Source organism: Dromiciops gliroides, chromosome 6, assembly GCF_019393635.1.
Source record: "Dromiciops gliroides isolate mDroGli1 chromosome 6, mDroGli1.pri, whole genome shotgun sequence".
Taxonomy (NCBI): Eukaryota; Metazoa; Chordata; class Mammalia; order Microbiotheria; family Microbiotheriidae; genus Dromiciops; species Dromiciops gliroides.
Genome location: NC_057866.1, coordinates 38,112,603 through 38,130,824, shown reverse-complemented (window position 1 = coordinate 38,130,824; position 18,222 = coordinate 38,112,603). Strand labels below are relative to the sequence as shown.

Below are 18,222 nucleotides of genomic sequence, written 5' to 3'. Positions count from 1 at the left end.
CAGAAATACATTTCACTCAAGAAAGGAGAGAAGGGGGACTTAGAGACAGAGTAGATGAAGGTAGGCATTAATCCTAGGCAAAACAAACTTTAATTAAAGATATACAAAAATATTTATGGTTCTTTCTGAGGTAGCAAAAAAATGAAAATTGAGGCGGTGCCCAGCAACCAGGAATAGCTAAAGAGGCTATTATTAGTATAAGAAATGCTAAAAAGATGGTTTCAGCGAAACCTGGGAAAGCTTATATGAACTGACACAGAGTAAAGTAAAGAGAACTGGGAGAACAACTTATACAGTGAGAATAATATGGTAAAGACAAACGATTTTAAAAGGCTTAGGAACTCCAATAGATGTGATGACCAATAACCATTCTAGAGGACTAATGATAAAACATGCAGTGTACTTCCTGATACAGAGGTAAAAGACTCAGAGTAAGAATAAGACAAATAAGACTTTTTTCAACATGGCCAATGTGGATATTTGTTTTTATTGACTAAACATGTTTGCAAAAAAGGATCTTTTTTTTCCATTCTCAGTGGGGGAGGGGAGATGAAGAGAGAGCGGGAGGGAAGGAGGAAATGAGGGAGGAGGGAGAGAGAAAGAGAGAAGACTTTTTTTGCTAATTGAAAATATATGTGTTTTGGGGGGGGCGGCTAGATGGCGCAGTGGATAAAGCACCGGCCCTGGATTCAGGAGTCCCTGAGTTCAAATCCGGCCTCAGACATTTGACACTTAACTAGCTGTGTGACCCTGAGCAAGTCACTTAACCCCCATTGCCCCGCAAAAAAAAAAAAAAAATGTGTTTTTAAAGTATCAAGAATTCTAAAGCACAGAATGAGTTGGGGTTAATGAGGAAAACTAAGCATGATAAAAGGGGTGTTTTTTAAAGACATGCTGCTGAAGGCAAGGTGGAGCAAAGAAGGGTTAGAACTGCATAGAAAGAAAAAGGCAGTTACTTCATTTTGATTTTGCTTCAGTTTTCTCTGTAAATGAGTCTCTGGTCTAGAAGGAATAAAAATGGCTAATAAGGCAGCGATACCAAGATAAGTAAGATGGTAGTACAAAAGCACCTCTTTGATGACTTCAAGTCATCTGGCTCTTAGAGTTACATCACCAAGAACTAAAAGAATTGGCCAATGTGTATGATTGCTGAGCCCACCGTCAATAGTATCTGGATGAACAGATTCAGTGGGAAGAGTGCTGCAGGACTAGAGGATAGCAAATGTTGTTTTGATCTCCAAAAGGAGAAGAGAAGAAATTATTAGAATTAGAATCTGGACTTCACTTCCTGGCAACATCCTAGAACATATTACTAATGAGATTATTAATGAACACCTCAAAAAGGAAGTGATGATTACAAATACCATAACTTTTTTTTTTGCAGGGCAATGGGAGTTAAGTGACTTGCCCAGGGTCACACAGCTAGTAAGTGTCAAGTGTCTGAGGCTGGATTTGAACTCGGGGCCATATACAGATCACTGAAGGAAATGGGCATGTTTACCTAAAGAAGAAAAGGCTCATGGAGAAAATGGTCACTGTTTTCAAGTACCTGAAGGGGTTGTCATATGGAAGAGGAATTAGACTTTACTTGACCCCAGAGCATAAGATCAAGAACAGTGGGTAGAATTTGCAGTGGCAGACAAATTTACATTTGATAAAGGAAACAACTTCCTAGAAATCAGAGCTAGCCAAAAGAAGAACAGGCTGCTGGGAAAGGTGGTGTTGCAGTTGAGTCATTCAGTCGTGTCCAGTTCTTCATGACCCCACAGGCACATCGAGCCTTTCTGTCCTCCACTATCATCTGTCCAAGTTCATGTTCATTGTTTCCCTGATACCATCCATCCATCTTATCCTCTGGCCATCCCCTTCTCCTCCTGCTTTCAATCTTCCCAACATCAGGGTCTTTCCCAATGTGTCCTGTCTTCTCATTATGCGTCCAAAGTATTTAAACTTCAGCTTCAGTATTTGACCTCCCAGTGAAGAGTCTAAATTAACTTAAGTAATAACTGATTTGATGTCCTTTCTGTCCAAAGGACTCTCAGAAGTCTTCTACAGCACCACAATTCAAAAGTATCGATTCTGGGGTACAGTGCTCCTTGTAGGTTCAGTTCAATCCCTGGCTGCTATCTTTCTTCAGCTCTACACATATTATATGTATGTTTCTTTGTATACATATGTTGTCTCCCCCATTAAAATGTAAGCACTTTAAGGGTTCAGACGGTTTTTGCTTTTTCCTTTATACCTTCAGCTCTTAGTGTAATATCTAGCATACATTAATTGCTTAATAAATGCTTGTTGAATCACTTATTTTGATTTTCTGAATGTTACAGCAGAGGTTCTTGCTTGAGTACTGATTGGACTCAAGGGCCTTCACACTCTGTTTGCAAGACTATTTTAATGATAACCACAACTGTATTACACAGCTTTACGGTTTGCAAAGAGTTTACAAAACATCTGCTTTGATCCTCACAACAATCTGGTGAGGTAGGGGCCATTATTCTTCCTGCTTTTCATATGAAGAAGCTAAGGCTGAAAGAAGTTTAAGTGCCTCTCCAAGACCACAATCTGAAGAAGGGTTCGAACTCAGTTCTGACTAACTCCAAGTCAGGCACTCTATCCACCTGCACCACTGAGCTGCCTGGTTTATAAACAGAATGATGCTTTACATATGAATTGGAGTTTTATTTTCATTTTCAAAGTGCTTTTACTTGGAATCATAGAATGCTGGAGCTAAAGAGGACCTAAGATATAGATTTGGTTTTGAGATTCTTAACCTTTCTCAAGTCATGGACCCCTGTGAAAATCTGGTGCCTTCTCAGATTATTATTTATTCATTATTAGTATTATTTTTATTAATCATATAAATGTCTATTAGAGGTTAGGGAAAATGAGATGTAATATTGTCCTATCCAAGTTCATAGACTCCCTAAGGGTCCCTGATCTCACCCATCATGTTATAACAGAGGAAATAGGCCTAAGCGTGTGGAAGGGACCCAAAGTCACACAGCTGTTTAGTAGCAAAGCCATTACTAAAGCCTAGGTTCCCTGACCACCAGTCTAGTCACTAAAATGGAAAAAAAAAGGATTTTGTTATTTCATATTCCCAATTACCCAATGTATGACTGTAGTAGGAAAATAATATGCCCATTTAACAGATGGTGACATTGAGGGACTATGACTTCATTAAGGTCAAACTCCCAGCATGGACAGGGTCAAAACAAATCCATACTCCTGACTCTCAACCCCAGTGTTTTTCCACTAGGATGTTAATGATGATTCCATCAAAATATGACATAATCAAGGCTATAAGAATTATAGTGTAATTAGGCGATGGTTGTCATTTTTTATCTGTGGATTTCTAATTTGTTTCAGTTTATTAGAGGATGCTAATACCAGACAAATATCAGAGGTCCTGTTGGGCTCTTTTAAGCCATCTTCAAAATTCATGCCATTGGTCACAAAGAATAAGAATCGAGAGAATGTGATTTAATTAGAAAAATTAAACAACTTAAAGCTCACATTACCATACCAAAAAGCATATTGTTTTTGGCAGTCCTACTACCAAATGTAAAGCAATTCTAAGCCATTATCCTATAGAACTATAATCTCAAAGCAACTTTATTTATTTATTGGGGGATCAGACCTGTGATTTCATTGCATAGAAATGTCCAAGAGAGGAACCCTCTACAATGCAGACTGTTCTGTAACTGATAGTCTAATATAAGTTGCATGGGAAAATGAGAGATTAAATGACTTGCTCAGTGTCTTCCAGCTCTCTCTCTACCATATCACACTTCGATCTTAGAAATAACCTCACATAATGCTTTCAAACTCTATGGCTCATACCTGTTGTTAAAACTGCATACTTCAGATTCTAGGTTTTTTATTTGCTTCTGACAGTCTCTTATTTAACTGGATTGCTTCATGTACTGCAAATAGATAAAAATATTTAGAAAAATGTTATATTTTAAAGGGTCATATAATTATTATTGTGCAATCAACTGCCCAGATAAAATAATAAATGAAACTAAAGATAACAAGATTATTTACTGGGGAGAATTTGAGAGTATTCAAACTGTTTTGTTCACTGAAAACTAAAATAAAAAACACATTTATAGTCATCTCATTTAAGATTTTAAATATTCTTCATCGAATAAATTGTAAAATGTTTAATGTGTACACCTACCATTCTGTTCTAACTTTTCATGACTTCGTTCTTTTACATTCCAAATTGACATGAGATTGTAGAATAATATTTTCTATTCATTCAATTGCTTATGATGATCTTCTTTAGCCAAGAGGTGTAATTGGAGCTTTTGTTCCTGTTTTGAACAACAATGTGAACCTAAATATAATGTGTTTAAATAACTTGCAGTTTCAGCACATAACATTAAGCGATGAATCCATTCATAAGAACTATGACATTAATTCCAGAGTATATACATTATTGATTCCTCAAAATTATGTATGAAAATATTTGTTTTATGATATTTCTAAATCTTATAAACCTTGATTTTTGTAGTAATTTTGTTATTTCATAAGATAATCCACATAGGGGCTATATCTCTCTGGTATCCAAGTTTTTATTCAAGATCAATAGGCATAACGAAGGATAGAATATAAAGCAATTTTCTGGTTAATCATCTGAATGTCTTAATTCTCCTTTAATTAAAAAATAGGTTTCTGTTTTGGTTTTGTTTTGTTTTTTATAGTGAGGCAATTGGGGGGTTAAGTGACTTCCAAGGTCACACAGCTAGTAGGTGTCAAGTGTCTGAGGCCGGATTTGAACTCAGGTCCTCCTGACTCCAGGGCCGGTGCTCTATCCATTGCACCACCTAGCTGCCCCTGTTTCTGTTATAAACAATGCCTGAACAATTTGATAAGTACTGTAAAATAGTCAGTAAAACATTTATTAAGGGGCCTACTGTGTGCCAGGCACTGATGCTAAGCTCTGGGGATATAAATAAGAAAACAGAAAGACAGTTGCAATTTTCAGGGAGCATATAATCCCTGGGGAAAAATGATCCAAGGGGTGCTATCAGAGGGTGCCCAATGAGGGGGGCATGATGTTCATGAGTTCAACATTCTTTTTTTTTTTTTTTTGCAGGGCAATGAGGGTTAAGTGACTTGCCCCAGGGTCACACAGCTAGTAAGTGACAAGTGTCTGAGGTAAGATTTGAACTCAGGTCCTCCTGAATCTAGGGCTGGTGGCCTTTATTCCACTGCGCCACCTAGCTGCCCTGTGATGTTCATAGTGTCCGAACCAACCAGAACAGCTGGTAGGAAATAACATCACCTGTCCCCTGCTACACCTTAGATGCAGCTTTTCATTACGTCTCACCTAGACCCCTGTAATGCTCTATTCTCCCCCACCACCAGCATTCTTCACTCTAAACTGCCACCAGCAGGCGGGACCTTCCTAAAGCAGTTTGATTATTCTCCCCCTATTCAAAATGGTTACCCACTCTCTGCAAAGTTAAAGTCCACGCTCCTTGGCCTGGCATTGAGGGCTCTGCAGGCCCTGAGCCCAGTTTCCATTTATTCTCCTGATTTCTCCTTATACCCCAATGTTTCATGCAAACTGGACTTGTCACCATTCCTGAACACATACTTTCCATATTGTCTCTCACTCACTGCCTTTGCTCATGGTGCTCCTTCCACATATAATGCCCTCCCTCCTGTCAAATCCTACCCATTCTTCAGGGCCTGGCTCAAAATGGCCTTTCTTTTAGGAAGCCTTCTTTCATCCCTCAACTACCCAACTTCTCTTTCCTCTAAACCCCCATAGTACTTTGTACTCCTTTTATAATGCTTGCCATATTGTACTTTGTATTTATATGTAACTTACTTATTTGTCTTATATATCCCTAGAAACCTGTAAGTTGAGAACAGACAATGTTTTGTTCCTGTTACATACCCCACAGCACTTCCTAAATACTACACACAGCAAATATATATTGAACTGAGGCACCAATGGTATAAAAGAAAGTTGCCGGGGCAGCTAGGTGGCACAGTGGATAAAGCACCAGCCCTGGATTCAGAAGGACCTGAGTTCAAATCCAACCTCAGACACTATTAGCTGTGTGACCCTAGGCAACTCACTTAATCCTCATTGCCCTGCAAAAAAAAAAAAGAAAGAAGAAGGAAAGGAAGGAAGAAAAAAAGAAAGAAAAAAGAGAAAAAGAGAGAGAGGAAAAAAAAAGAAAGTTGCCAAATTTAGATGCAGGAAACCTGGGTTCAAATTCTGGTTTCCAGTACTTGATAGACATTGAGTTGACTTAACTTTTTTGAGCTTTAGTTTCCTCATCTAAAATGGAGCTAATATTATCAATGCTAACTATTATTATTTAGTTCCTTCACACAGTTATTATGAGGAAAGCACATTGCAAATTTGAAGGCTTTACATAAACACAAGCTGTTATTCATTTGGTTGCCAGGAAAAGCATGTAAAGAAAACTCAGTGACAGAGGGGATCCCCTAGCATTGCCTTTGAGAATTCAAGGTCAACTCTACAAGAACAACTTATTAGAGTAGGACTCTACAAAAAGATTTATAAAAATCAGATTTACATATATATATCTTCAAGAGCATATCTGCTGGCTAAAATAAAATATAATCTATACACCTTCTCACCTGATTCAAGGAAGTCAAAGGTTCAGAAGTCAAAGGAATTTCCCTTAAGGGAATTCTATTGTCACTGAATTTTGGAAGCCAAGATAAAAATTCAGAAATAAAATCTGAATTTTCATTTCTTCTTTTGGCAAGGTTGCTGTACAAATTTCTTTGGTTAACCTCACTCTCATGATTTTTTAAAAATCAATTTTTTGTCCATTCTTTTAAGAGCCTTTAACCTTTGCAGTCATAATTATCAAGCAAATTCGAAACTGTAATGACAACCTAATGTCACATAAAGGCAGGGCAGTGTATAAACATGTTGGTAGTATTATTTATATAAACAAGAAAGCTATTGGTCTACATTTTTAGTTAACAAACACTATGTAAAAGTATGTTAGCTATTTCTTTGAGTGCTTCAATGTTAAGATTTAATTAAATTATGTTAATTTTGAAGAAATTAATTTCCTCTCAGTGTAGACATCATTCATTTTCTTCAGAGATAAACTGACATGTATCACAGAAAATGAGGAGAGAGCTCTTCCACTCTATGACGACATCTATAAAGGACAGTCTTAGAGAGATGCCTGGGGAAGAAGAGAACATTAACTGTACACAGTCATATAACTGTATCCATCAGAGATAGGACTTGAACCCCGGTCTTCCTGTCTTCAAGGATGGCAGTGCTCTAAAGTTTGCTAATCCATAGTTTTCACATGATTATGCCTTCTTGGGGCCACACAAAATAAGTTTAATGCGTCTTCAAAATGACATCCCTTCAAATATGTCCACTGTACCTAAGTATTATCTTATATTGTTTGAACATTCCTAGTTTCTGGAATGATCCTGTCATTGTGGTTTAATAAGTTTCCATTCCCTTATTAACCCATAACAGCCCACCCAATGATATACTAATAGTCCTCAAAAAATGTAATCACTGATCAAAATTTAAGATTTTACCTATGGTAACTTTAATAAGTCAATCATTTAGATTAAAATGGTGGTTCTTTTGTTCACACTAGATTTCATTACCACTGGTTATTTTAAACATAGTTATCATAATTAATTTTTTTTCACAAGGAGAAGGAATTATTCTTTGGAAAGCCAGTTTGGTTTAATGACTATTTATTATCTATGGTAACTTCAATATTCTCTTTTAGGTCATTCAGTTATTCACAATTTGATTGAATGGTACCCCCAGAAGACTTAGAAATTCACTAGAAGTTAAATGCTTACCCATGAGAGAGAAATGCAAGGAGAAAAGCTCCAGGGTATTATTTTTAAAATTACTTCTTTCAGAGCACCAAATTATATACTTTATATACTAGAGCCCTGAAAAGTTGATTTACTGGTTATGGGTGAAACATCTTATTTCCACTTAATGTCTTGGTCATCTGAGCTTGCCATGGCTTTAAACAATGGGAGTGAATTCTGTAGAGCATTTTGCCATTAGAAACAGATAAAAGAAGGTTCAAGTCCTGCCTCTGACACAGACTGTGTGACCCTGGGCAAGTCATTTAACCTCTTAGTGCCCTAGGCAACCCCCTAAGACCATAAATTGGAGCACAGGTGTTAATATGTATTAGTAGAGAGAGCTCCCAATACATATGAAATCATAGATCCACTAAAAAAAAAAGATTAAAAACAAATCTGGTAAGTTACAGAAGGTAAGAACAATTTTAAAAGTGATTCCAACTTTTAAAACAATTATCTAAGAGATTTAAATGTTCTGAGTGCCTATAAAATAAATATAAAATATACATTTAATATTTGCTTTTCCATTAGCAGTTTATACTTTGCTTCACAGTTTAGATGAAAACTATGGTGTGATTATGCCTCAGCTATTATTCCATAAGTTCCTTCTGGGAGTTTGTAATTCATAAGAAAAGGCGAACCTAGAAATAAACAAGCCCAGCAGAGATTTTTTAAAATGTTTCAACATCCTTTAAATTATCCACATTTGTTTAATAAAATTTAAAGTGAAATAAGACAAAACACATTTTATGTTGCCTTTGATCTTTAACTTGTAGCCTTATCTCCCAGGTCAAAGGACATCTTATTCAATTTCACCATATTTTGTGTAAAACCACTGTAGCGTTTGAAGATGACTTTCAGTACAAATGTCAATGGTACTTAAAGCTAAACCGGACTCTAGTTTTTTCGCTTCTTAATTAAAATCACAGTTTATAATAGTCCTGACAATATTATCTTTATTCTTTCCAGTCGAACAGCAGCAGAATTTTCACAGCTTTTATTCAATCAAGCTTAGCAATCTTGATACAGCTCTCCTTTATTTCCTAATACAGCAAAAATAGGTTTCCGAGAAGCACAACAGTTACTTTGTACAGCTTGTATTTAATGCCATAAGAAATCATCCTCTCGTGTTTCCAGCCCTTCCCTAATACCAAACCTAAATTTAACTCAATAACAAATTTTGCTATCCTCCCATTCTCTAATCAGACTAGGATAAGATAAACCTCTGCAGAGAAGCCCTGTGCAGATGGAAATGGAAAGGGAGTACTGTACTAGAGGGAAAAAATATAGTTTTCAGAAGGCACACTACCACACGTAATTATAGGGGGAGAATGAACAAGAATACTCCACAAAATCTTCTTTTTTTCATGCCAAAATATTAATTTTTAAATACACAGTATAATGCTGGGCACATAGTAAGCCCTCACTTGATAAATAATGAAGGGCTTTTCCTAATTTTGGTTTTCAGATGCAGCTTCACATTGAGGTACTGTAAAGCTAAAATATCTAACTAAAGCACTATTTCAAAATGAATGTTCTTAAAAATCAAAGGCTGTAACATTTTTTTTAAATCTAGGTTTGTGTATGTACTCAACAATAAATTCATCAAATGAAGTAGTTTTTAAATGTTTCTACTTCTACTTTTAACTATTCAAAAATCTATGTTTAACAAGGCAAATATTAATCTCAAAATAAATTTAGAAAACAATTTTGAAAATAACTTTGTAAATCATGAGTTAAATCTTAAAAATTATACTAATCTATAAATGTCAACTAGTTTATTAATATTAAACTCTCACTTGACATCAATAGAAAGGAATATTAAGCTATCCCTTATTACTACATTAGAAATAATGAACAATTTTGTAACTTACCATTTCATTTATTTTCTTCTGTAAAAGAATATTTTTGAAACCTTGAAAAGTAAGAAAAATATTTTTACATTAGTTACTTTTACAAATTCCTCCTGATGTTAAACACTGCATTTTGTAAATCATGGTATTTATTTTCACATATGGCATTTATTTGTTGGTTAGTAAATCTTCAAGTAAAAAATGGACTGATATTTCATCTGCACTTCCAAGAGGTGGCACATTTCTCTGCACAATACCACAAACAAGCTAGTTTATATCTATCTTAATTTGTGGGAATTGGGGAAACGTGTGGGTAGAGAGTGTTAAATGGAATGGAAATAATAATATAAATTATAGGGGCAGAGGTGATTGAGAGGAAAGAGAAAGGATGGAAAGGTAGCTCAAACTGGAATGGTTACCACTGTGATCCCTAATTCACTACTGCAAAGATCTGAATCCAGGGCAAATCCACCAAATGAATTCTCATTCTTCTTTAGACACCACCATTTTATCTTCACATACATTTTGCCTAAGGGTTCATAATAAAGTTTGCACACAAAATCTACCTCCCAACCCAACACAACTTTTCTAGAGCATCTTCCAAATTTTATGTCTAACTTGAAACTATCCTTCCCAACTGACATAATTAATGATAAACCCTATATCCTAAAAAGAAGAAATAAAAACTCTAAAGCAAAAGCTAAGAACAAAAGTTATTTTATCCATATCTTTTATATGTGATCATAGACACACTTGGGTATGACATTCAAGTTTCAGTTTTAAAAAGAATATTTATTTCATAATATACACAGAAATGTTTTCTGCGGGCATACTTTTGACATTTTTGAAAGGCAGTTGGCTTAGAGACTGAATGCTGTCCCTGAAGTCAGGAAGGGTCTAAGTTCATATCTATTTCCGGCAGTTACCAGCCATGTGCTAATGAGCCCTTAACTTCTTTGGAACATCAGGCAACTCTTGAAGACTTCTACGAAGTTATTGATGGGCTGCAATTTCCCACTGCTGTGAAATCATAGATTATTATCAGATTGGCAAAATGACAAAAAAGGAAGATAATAAATGTTGGAGAGGCTGTGGGAAAATTGGAACACTAATGCATTGTTGGTGGAGCTGTGAGCTGATCCAACCATTCTGGAGAGCAATTTGGAGTTATGCCCAAAGGGCAATAAAGCTGTGGCATACCCTTTGACCCAGCAATCCACTTTTAGGTCTTTTGCCCAAAGAAATCATGGAAGGGGGGAAAGGACCCACATGTACAAAAATATTTATAGCTGCTCTTTACGTGGTAGCAAGGAATTGGAAGTTGAGGGGGTGCACATCAATTGGGGAATGGCTGGACAAGTTGTGGTATATGAATACAATGGAATACTATTGTGCTGTAAGAATTGATGAGCAGGAAGAGTTCAGAGAAACCTGGAGGGTCTTACGTGAGCTGATGATGAGTGAGATGAGCAGAACCAGAAGAACATTGTACACAGTATCATCAACATTGAGTGTTGACCTACTGTGATGGGACTATATTCTTCTCACCAATGCAATGGTACAGAAGAGTTCCAGGGAACTCATGATAGAAGAGGATCTCCAAATCCAAGAAAAAAAAAGAAAGAAAGAACTGTGGAGTATAGATGCTGATTGAACCATATTATTTCTTTGGTTTTGGGTGCTGTTGTTTTTTTTTTCTATGTTGAGGTTTTGCATCGCTGCTCTGATTCTTTCTCTTGTAACAGGATTAATGCAGAAATAGGATTAATGTTATTATGTGTATATATATGTGTGTGTATATATATATCTATATGTATATGTATAGAGATATATAGATATAACCTATATCAGATTACCTGCTGTCTAGGGGAGGGGGGAGGGAGGGGAGGGAGGGAGAAAAATCTGAAATTGTAAAGCATGTATAAACAAAAGTTGAGAACTATCTTTACATGTAACGGAAAAAATAAAATATCTCATAAAAAAAATTAAAAAAAAAGAACCAGGAAAAAAAAAGAAGAAAGGAAAAAAAAAAGAAATCATAGATTATTGAAGTATTACGTGTAGGAATGTTTCTTTCAACTATACAATTTTTGCAATTTTGTGAGAAGCATCTCCCTGTCATAAGAACAAAACTCAGCAGGTGCCAATGTTCACATTATTTGTAAAATTCAACCCCAAATATTGATTTTCTTTTGTTTCTCTTTTACAGATATCTCTCATTTTATGCAAAAGATGTGGTCACAGAATTACAGAATCTCAGAGTTTGGAAAAGACCTTAGATGTCTTCTGCAACCTGCAACTGATCAGAAACCCATTCTGCAACATGTCCAATCAATAGTCAGAGACCACTTGGAACATTCTAGTTTGAAGAACCCACTACTTTCTAAGACAACCACTTACCTATTGCTCTAATTCCTAAAAACTTTCTCCTTAGATCAAATCTATATCTTTCCTTATGAAACTTACATTCATTATTCTTTATTCTGCCTTGGGTATAACCAGTCTTAATGTTAGCCCTTGAAATGTTTGAAGACCAATAGCCTATTTCCAATAAGTCTTCCTTTCTCTAGGCTAAACACTTCCAGTTCCTCCAACTGATCCTTGGTCTCGTCATCTCATCATACCAGTCCACCATTCTTTAGTTACACCCTAGTTTGCTGATGCCTTACTAAAATAAAATTTGGCACCTGGACCTAACATGATCCTTCAGAAGGGGTCTGATAAGTGTTGTACAACAAATAGTACTAACATCCCTCTTCTTTGGGAGGCATTCTAACGTCTCATCAGCGTTTTTGGCTTCCATGCCACACTATGGATTCCAAACAAGTCCACTAAAACCTTCACATCTTGTTTTTTTCCAATTAACAAGTATTTATTGAATGTCTATACCTATTATGCTCAGACAATCATTGACCGGTTATTGGTTAGACAGGAACTAATGCACAACCCCCTTTTACAGATCAAGAAACTGAGTCTTAGAAATTAAGTGACCTGCCCCAAGGTCCACAGTTAGTGAGAAAGGTTCGGGTTGAAACCCGGGTCTCATGAGTCTCAACCCCAGTGGTATTTCTAGTGTACCACACTGCCCCAGAGTAGAGATTACTGCAAGCAATGTTTTATTAGGGAAGAAGGCTCTGTAGAGGCAAACAACTAGACAGCTTTGCCACAGCTTTCTGTACAGTTGAGCTGCATGAGTCCCACTACCTCCCAATACATCTTGAGGAAGGGGGTTTAGGACCAAAAATGGTCAGGGCTGCCTACTGGGGTTTCTCAGGAGTGGTAGCTAGTACCAGGAGAGCAGACAGGGAATGGAGGGAGAGAAGTCTTTAGCTTGCAAAACACTGGAATAACCTAGAATCCACTCGCTCCTCACTGTCTCGTCACAGAATCCAGTGTTTCCTTTCAAATTTAGTGTCAGCGCCACCTTCTGCTTGAATCCTTTCTTGATCCTCTCAGCTACTAACGCTCTTCATATAACATTAACTTGTCGCTCCCAAAAAATGCTAGCTCATGGGGGACTGAGACAATTTCATTTTGGTGTTTGTACCCCCAGGACCTGGCATAGTGCCTGGCACATACTTCATACTACGTATTACATACTACCCTGTGGAAGTAAAAAAATTAAATAATCTGCCTTTGGGGGCACAGCTTCCAGAGATGATCAGTTAATTAAATTATTCTAATTCTAAAGGGGTGGTGAAACTCTACCTGTCAGGATTTTGCTAAAATTAAAATAGTTTAAGGAATCAATTATCTCTGGCAGGCTTTTACCCCAAATTTAGAGCACAGTATTTTTTCTTCAATAATACTGATGGTGTTTAATAAATGGTGATTGATTGATTTCAGGGCAGACTACTTTTATCAATTCAGTTAGCTTGAAATTTGCTAATATTAAAACAAAAGTTTTCATTCATATAGAGCTTTTAAGGTTTTTGAAGCATTTTACTTTTATTATCTCATTTAATCTTTTTTAATCATAAAGTATTTTATTATTTTCTAGTTACATATAGAGATAGTTTTCAACATTTGTTTTTATAAGATTTCTAGTTCCAAATTTTTCTCCTTCCCTCCCCTCCCTCTCCCTCCCCCAAACGACAGCAAACTGATATAAGTTATATATTTACCATCACATTATACTATTCTCTGCATTAGTCATGCTGTGAAAGAAGAATCAGAGCAAAAGGGGAAAAACTCAAAAAACAAAAACAAAAAAAGGAAAAATAGTATGGTTCATTTGCATCTAGATTTCCACAAGTTCTTTTTTTCGGATTTGGAGGAAGCATTTTCCATCATGGGTCGTTTGGGGACAATCTTATCTCATTTAATCTTTACAACCACCCTGCAATATCTCCATTGCACAGGTGAGGAACTGAGGTAGAGAACTAATAAATGTTCGAACCAAATTCAACCTTAGGTCTTCCTGATTCCAGTCCAGCACTCTATCCATGTTTGCTCCCTCACTGTCTTCTAGAACCAATGGAACGTTAAAATCAGAAAGGACCTTTAGTTATCATGGATTTCCAACTCACTCATATCAATGGGCTTGCCCAAGTATCATGACCAGTGAGTCACTGTGGGAAACCGGGACTAGTTTACTTAAATCCTTAGTACGATCAGCAATTTAGTTACCACTCTAATGAGTTTAAAGCAACTTTCTCAATGTCATTAAGACTTGCATACAAGTGACTTACATATAAAGTTATTGGAATGGAAGCTGTCAACATTACATCACACACAAATATAACACCCTCCTCCTATAGTCAGTGTTTGTCAAATACTGAAGTACACTGTTTAGAGGCTCATGTAAAATAACTCAATAGATATATCCATTAAGCGATGAATAGTTCCTTCACTGTTTTGGTTGTGCGGTGTTGGGTTTGGCTTTTGGAGAAGGGAATTGGGGAAAGGGAGTTAGAAGGATCCTGTGACAAGAGGAGAGAAAAGGGAGGGGAGAAAAAAGAATGCAAAAGAATGCCAGTGTAGCACATATAAGAGGTTTTGGGTTTGTCTAGTAATTTCTTTTGCTCTAAGAGTATAAATCAGATCCTTAACAGATCCTTTCTTTAAGTTTTTCTTACTTGGGAAAAATCCGAACTTTTATTGCTCTATGGTATCCATGGATCATGTTCAGCAGACCATGAGGTACACTATACATCACCTGTACTATGTCATGGGTTGAACAAGGCAAAACAAATCCTTAGAGCTCTTGCACAGAAGGTCAGCCATGTGAAGGAATTTCTTTAGCTTTTAAAATACTCTCTACATTAACTAGATAATTAAACATAAAGAGAATGACAGCAAAAGAAGCCAATTTATTTTAAAAGGAATGTTAATAGAATAGAGTATAAATAGCACTATTAACAAACAGGTTCCCTCTATTAACCAGTGTTATAATTAAGAGGGGAAACTCAATACTTAAGAAAAAGATTTAATGGGAATCAAGGAATTTAATTTTTCTTAATGCATGGACCCTACAAGACAATAATATTTAATAAGAATGAGAGTAAACCTTTGAAAACATCTATAATAATTATTATTTTCTAATTATAGATATATCTTTAGAAATATCTTCAAATTATTAGAAAATAATATTTCTATCCACTGTAGTCAATTCTGATTTTTTTTTTCATTCTTGCTTTTGGTACACATAACTTACCATAATTTAGCTTAAGTAGCTAAAAATATGCAAAGTACATTTTGGTGTGCAGCAAGAAGAGAACTATAAAGGAACTTGGAGATAATTTGTTCAACACCTTCATGATATAGATGAGGTAACTGAGGCTCAGAACTTAAGTGACTTAACCAAAAAGTTAGTAGTCAGGAGAGCCAATATTCAGGTATCTTGACTTTATTTTCCTAACTCACTTTTTTTTTTTTTAAGTGAGGCAGTTGGGGTTAAGTGACTTGCCCAGGGTCACACAGCTAGTAAGTGTTAAGTGTCTGAGGCCGGATCTGCACTCAGGTACTCCTGACTCCAGGGCCGGTTGCTCTATCCCACTGCACCACCTAGCTTCCCCCCCTCTCACTCTTAATTGAAAAATTCAACTATTTAATCTACAAAATCTATAAAAATACACCCTAATTTTAAAAGATTCATGAAGTCATAGTTTAAACAAACTATGTCCTTCCTTCTTCACCCCTACCCTATTTTCATGACCACTGAAAAGTACATCTTTTCTAAATCCTATAATGTTCAGGCTCTTCTTTTTTATTTCAGTTTCAGAAAATAGCAATGAACATTACTAGGTAAGGCCAGAATCAAGAAATTGTGGAATGACGGAAAGAACAATAGGCTGGGACTCAGAAGACTTGAGTTTTAGTTCCATCACCCCCATTGCCTTCTTGTGTGACCAGCCTTGGTCAAGTCACTCAACCTCAGTATCTTCTTGCATAAAATGAGGGGAAATCACACCTGTCCTATTTAGCTCATGAAGTTGTTGTGAAGATAAAATGAAATAATATCTGTAAAAGAACTATACAAATTCAGGATATCATTATTTTTCTTTTCATTCAACAGACCTGGTTAGCTGGCATATATCTCAAAGACTACAGAATTTCAATTTCTTGGTAATGCTATATGACATTTAAGTCACTTGAATAAAAAGAGTTGAATCACTTACCTAAATCCATCCCCTGGAATTCCGTTCTTTACCTATCAGTTCAATTTCTGCTCGTCAGATTAATCTCCCTAAAACACTCCTTTGCCTTTATCATCCTTTGGCTTGAAGCCTTTGGCGGCTCCCCAGTGAGTGCCTACAGAGTAATACTCATTCTTCACGACACCCTGGAAAGACTCACAAAAGCTGGCCTTGAGTCCCTGCCCTGCTTTCTGCTCGCTGTGTGACCTGAGCCAAGTCACAACACTTCCCTGGCATTCAGTATTCTCTACAAAGTGCATGATTAGGGTGATCTCAAGTCCTTGCAGGTCTAGCTTCCTGTGAACTTTCCTTTTCTAAAATAAATTTATACTAATGTCTTTTTTTATTATCACGGTTTTCCCCAGTATCCCTCCTTGTCCCCCTTCCATAGAACCATTCCATATAATAATAGCATGTTTTTAAAGACAAAAAAAAAAAAGAAAAGAGGAAAAAAAATCAACAAAATGGATAATTCATTGAAAAGGTCTGAAACATGTGCAAAGTGCAATACTTGTGACCCTCCCACCTCCATAAAGGGGGTACTGGGGGTGTTCTCTCCTATCTCTTCATTCGAATAATGCTTGATCTTTATAATTTTCCTACATTCGACTTGGTTTAGGAAGCTGCCTCTGCTAAAAATGTTTTCATTTCCTCCCAAAACCTCTTTCAACATTTTTTTTGGTGAGGCAATTGAGGTTAAGTGACTTGCCCAGGGTCACACAGCTAGTAAGTGTAAAGTGTCTAAGGCTGGATTTGAACTCAGGTCCTCCTGAATCCAGGGCCAGTGCTTTATCTACTGAGCCACCTAGCTGCCCCTAAGATAGCCCTTTTTAAAAAAGAAACAGAATAGATACATTGAAGAAAAGCACAAAGCAAAACATTCAAGTGAATCTAGTCTTCTTAAACTCTGTTCTCCTCTAAGCATTCTATGATCCAGCTCCATTGGTCTACTGGCTGTGTGTGCCTTACACCTAACATTCAGTGTCTGTGTACTGACTTTCTCTTTGCCTGGAATGCTTTCACTCCTCTTTATTTCCCTTGTTTCCTTCAAAACTCATTTCCGATCTCATTTTCCTCAAAAGGCCTTCCCTGGGGGCAGCTAGGTGGCACAGTGGATGGAGCACTGGTCCTGGATTCAGGAGGACCTGAGTTCAAATCTGGCCTCAGATACTTAACACTTACTAGCTGTGTGACCCTAGGGAAGTCACTTGACCCCAATTACCTCACCAAAAAAAAAAAAAAAACTAAAAAATTTTTAAAAAGGCCTTCCCTAGTCTCTGTCCCTCTCCCCTCCGCCAACTACTATTACCTTTCCCTCTGTGATTACATGTTCTCTCCCCTATTAGAAGATAGGCTCCTTGAGGTTTTGCTGTATACAATACTGAGGATATGTTTAAGAAATATAAAGGTACTTCAGACTTCTGGGCCTTGTGACCAACAAGAAGGAGGACTAAACATTTTCTCTAATTCTTGAAACTTCTCAAACCTCTACAAAATAGGAATTATGTGCAAGAGATGAAACAACTTCAGCCGTCTCCATAGTCTAAGACACCAAAAACTCGGATGAACTAACAACAGAGAAGACTAATCCTTAAAGAGCTCCCTCATCATACCCTTCCCCACCTGCCACCACCCTCTGGCAGGGCTTATAAAAGAACTCAACTCTGTACAGCATCCCCGTGCACCAAGGAAAGTAGAAAGCCTGCTCCGCAAGAGAGAGTAGTGTGGCAGTACATTATGCTTCTAAAACAGTCAGTTTGGAACAGGAGCAGGATAATAGTGTGTAGGGGCGGAGGGTGGGGAAGGGATGGTCCAAAAGGCCTGAAAAAATGACAGACATCTGAGGCTACTTCTGTCCATAAGGA

At 36.8% G+C, this 18,222-nt stretch overlaps 1 protein-coding gene across 1 annotated transcript in view; it reads right to left on the bottom strand.

The window, feature by feature from the left end:
- CCDC73 (coiled-coil domain containing 73) overlaps nucleotides 1-18,222 on the bottom strand; it is a 117,226-nt gene that overhangs the window by 50,987 nt on the left and 48,017 nt on the right. Inside the window, 6 exon segments of the mRNA XM_043972204.1 lie at nucleotides 3,867-3,884; nucleotides 3,886-3,929; nucleotides 4,187-4,214; nucleotides 4,217-4,262; nucleotides 4,264-4,322; nucleotides 9,741-9,758. Coding sequence (XP_043828139.1) covers nucleotides 3,867-3,884; nucleotides 3,886-3,929; nucleotides 4,187-4,214; nucleotides 4,217-4,262; nucleotides 4,264-4,322; nucleotides 9,741-9,758 — 213 coding nt within the window.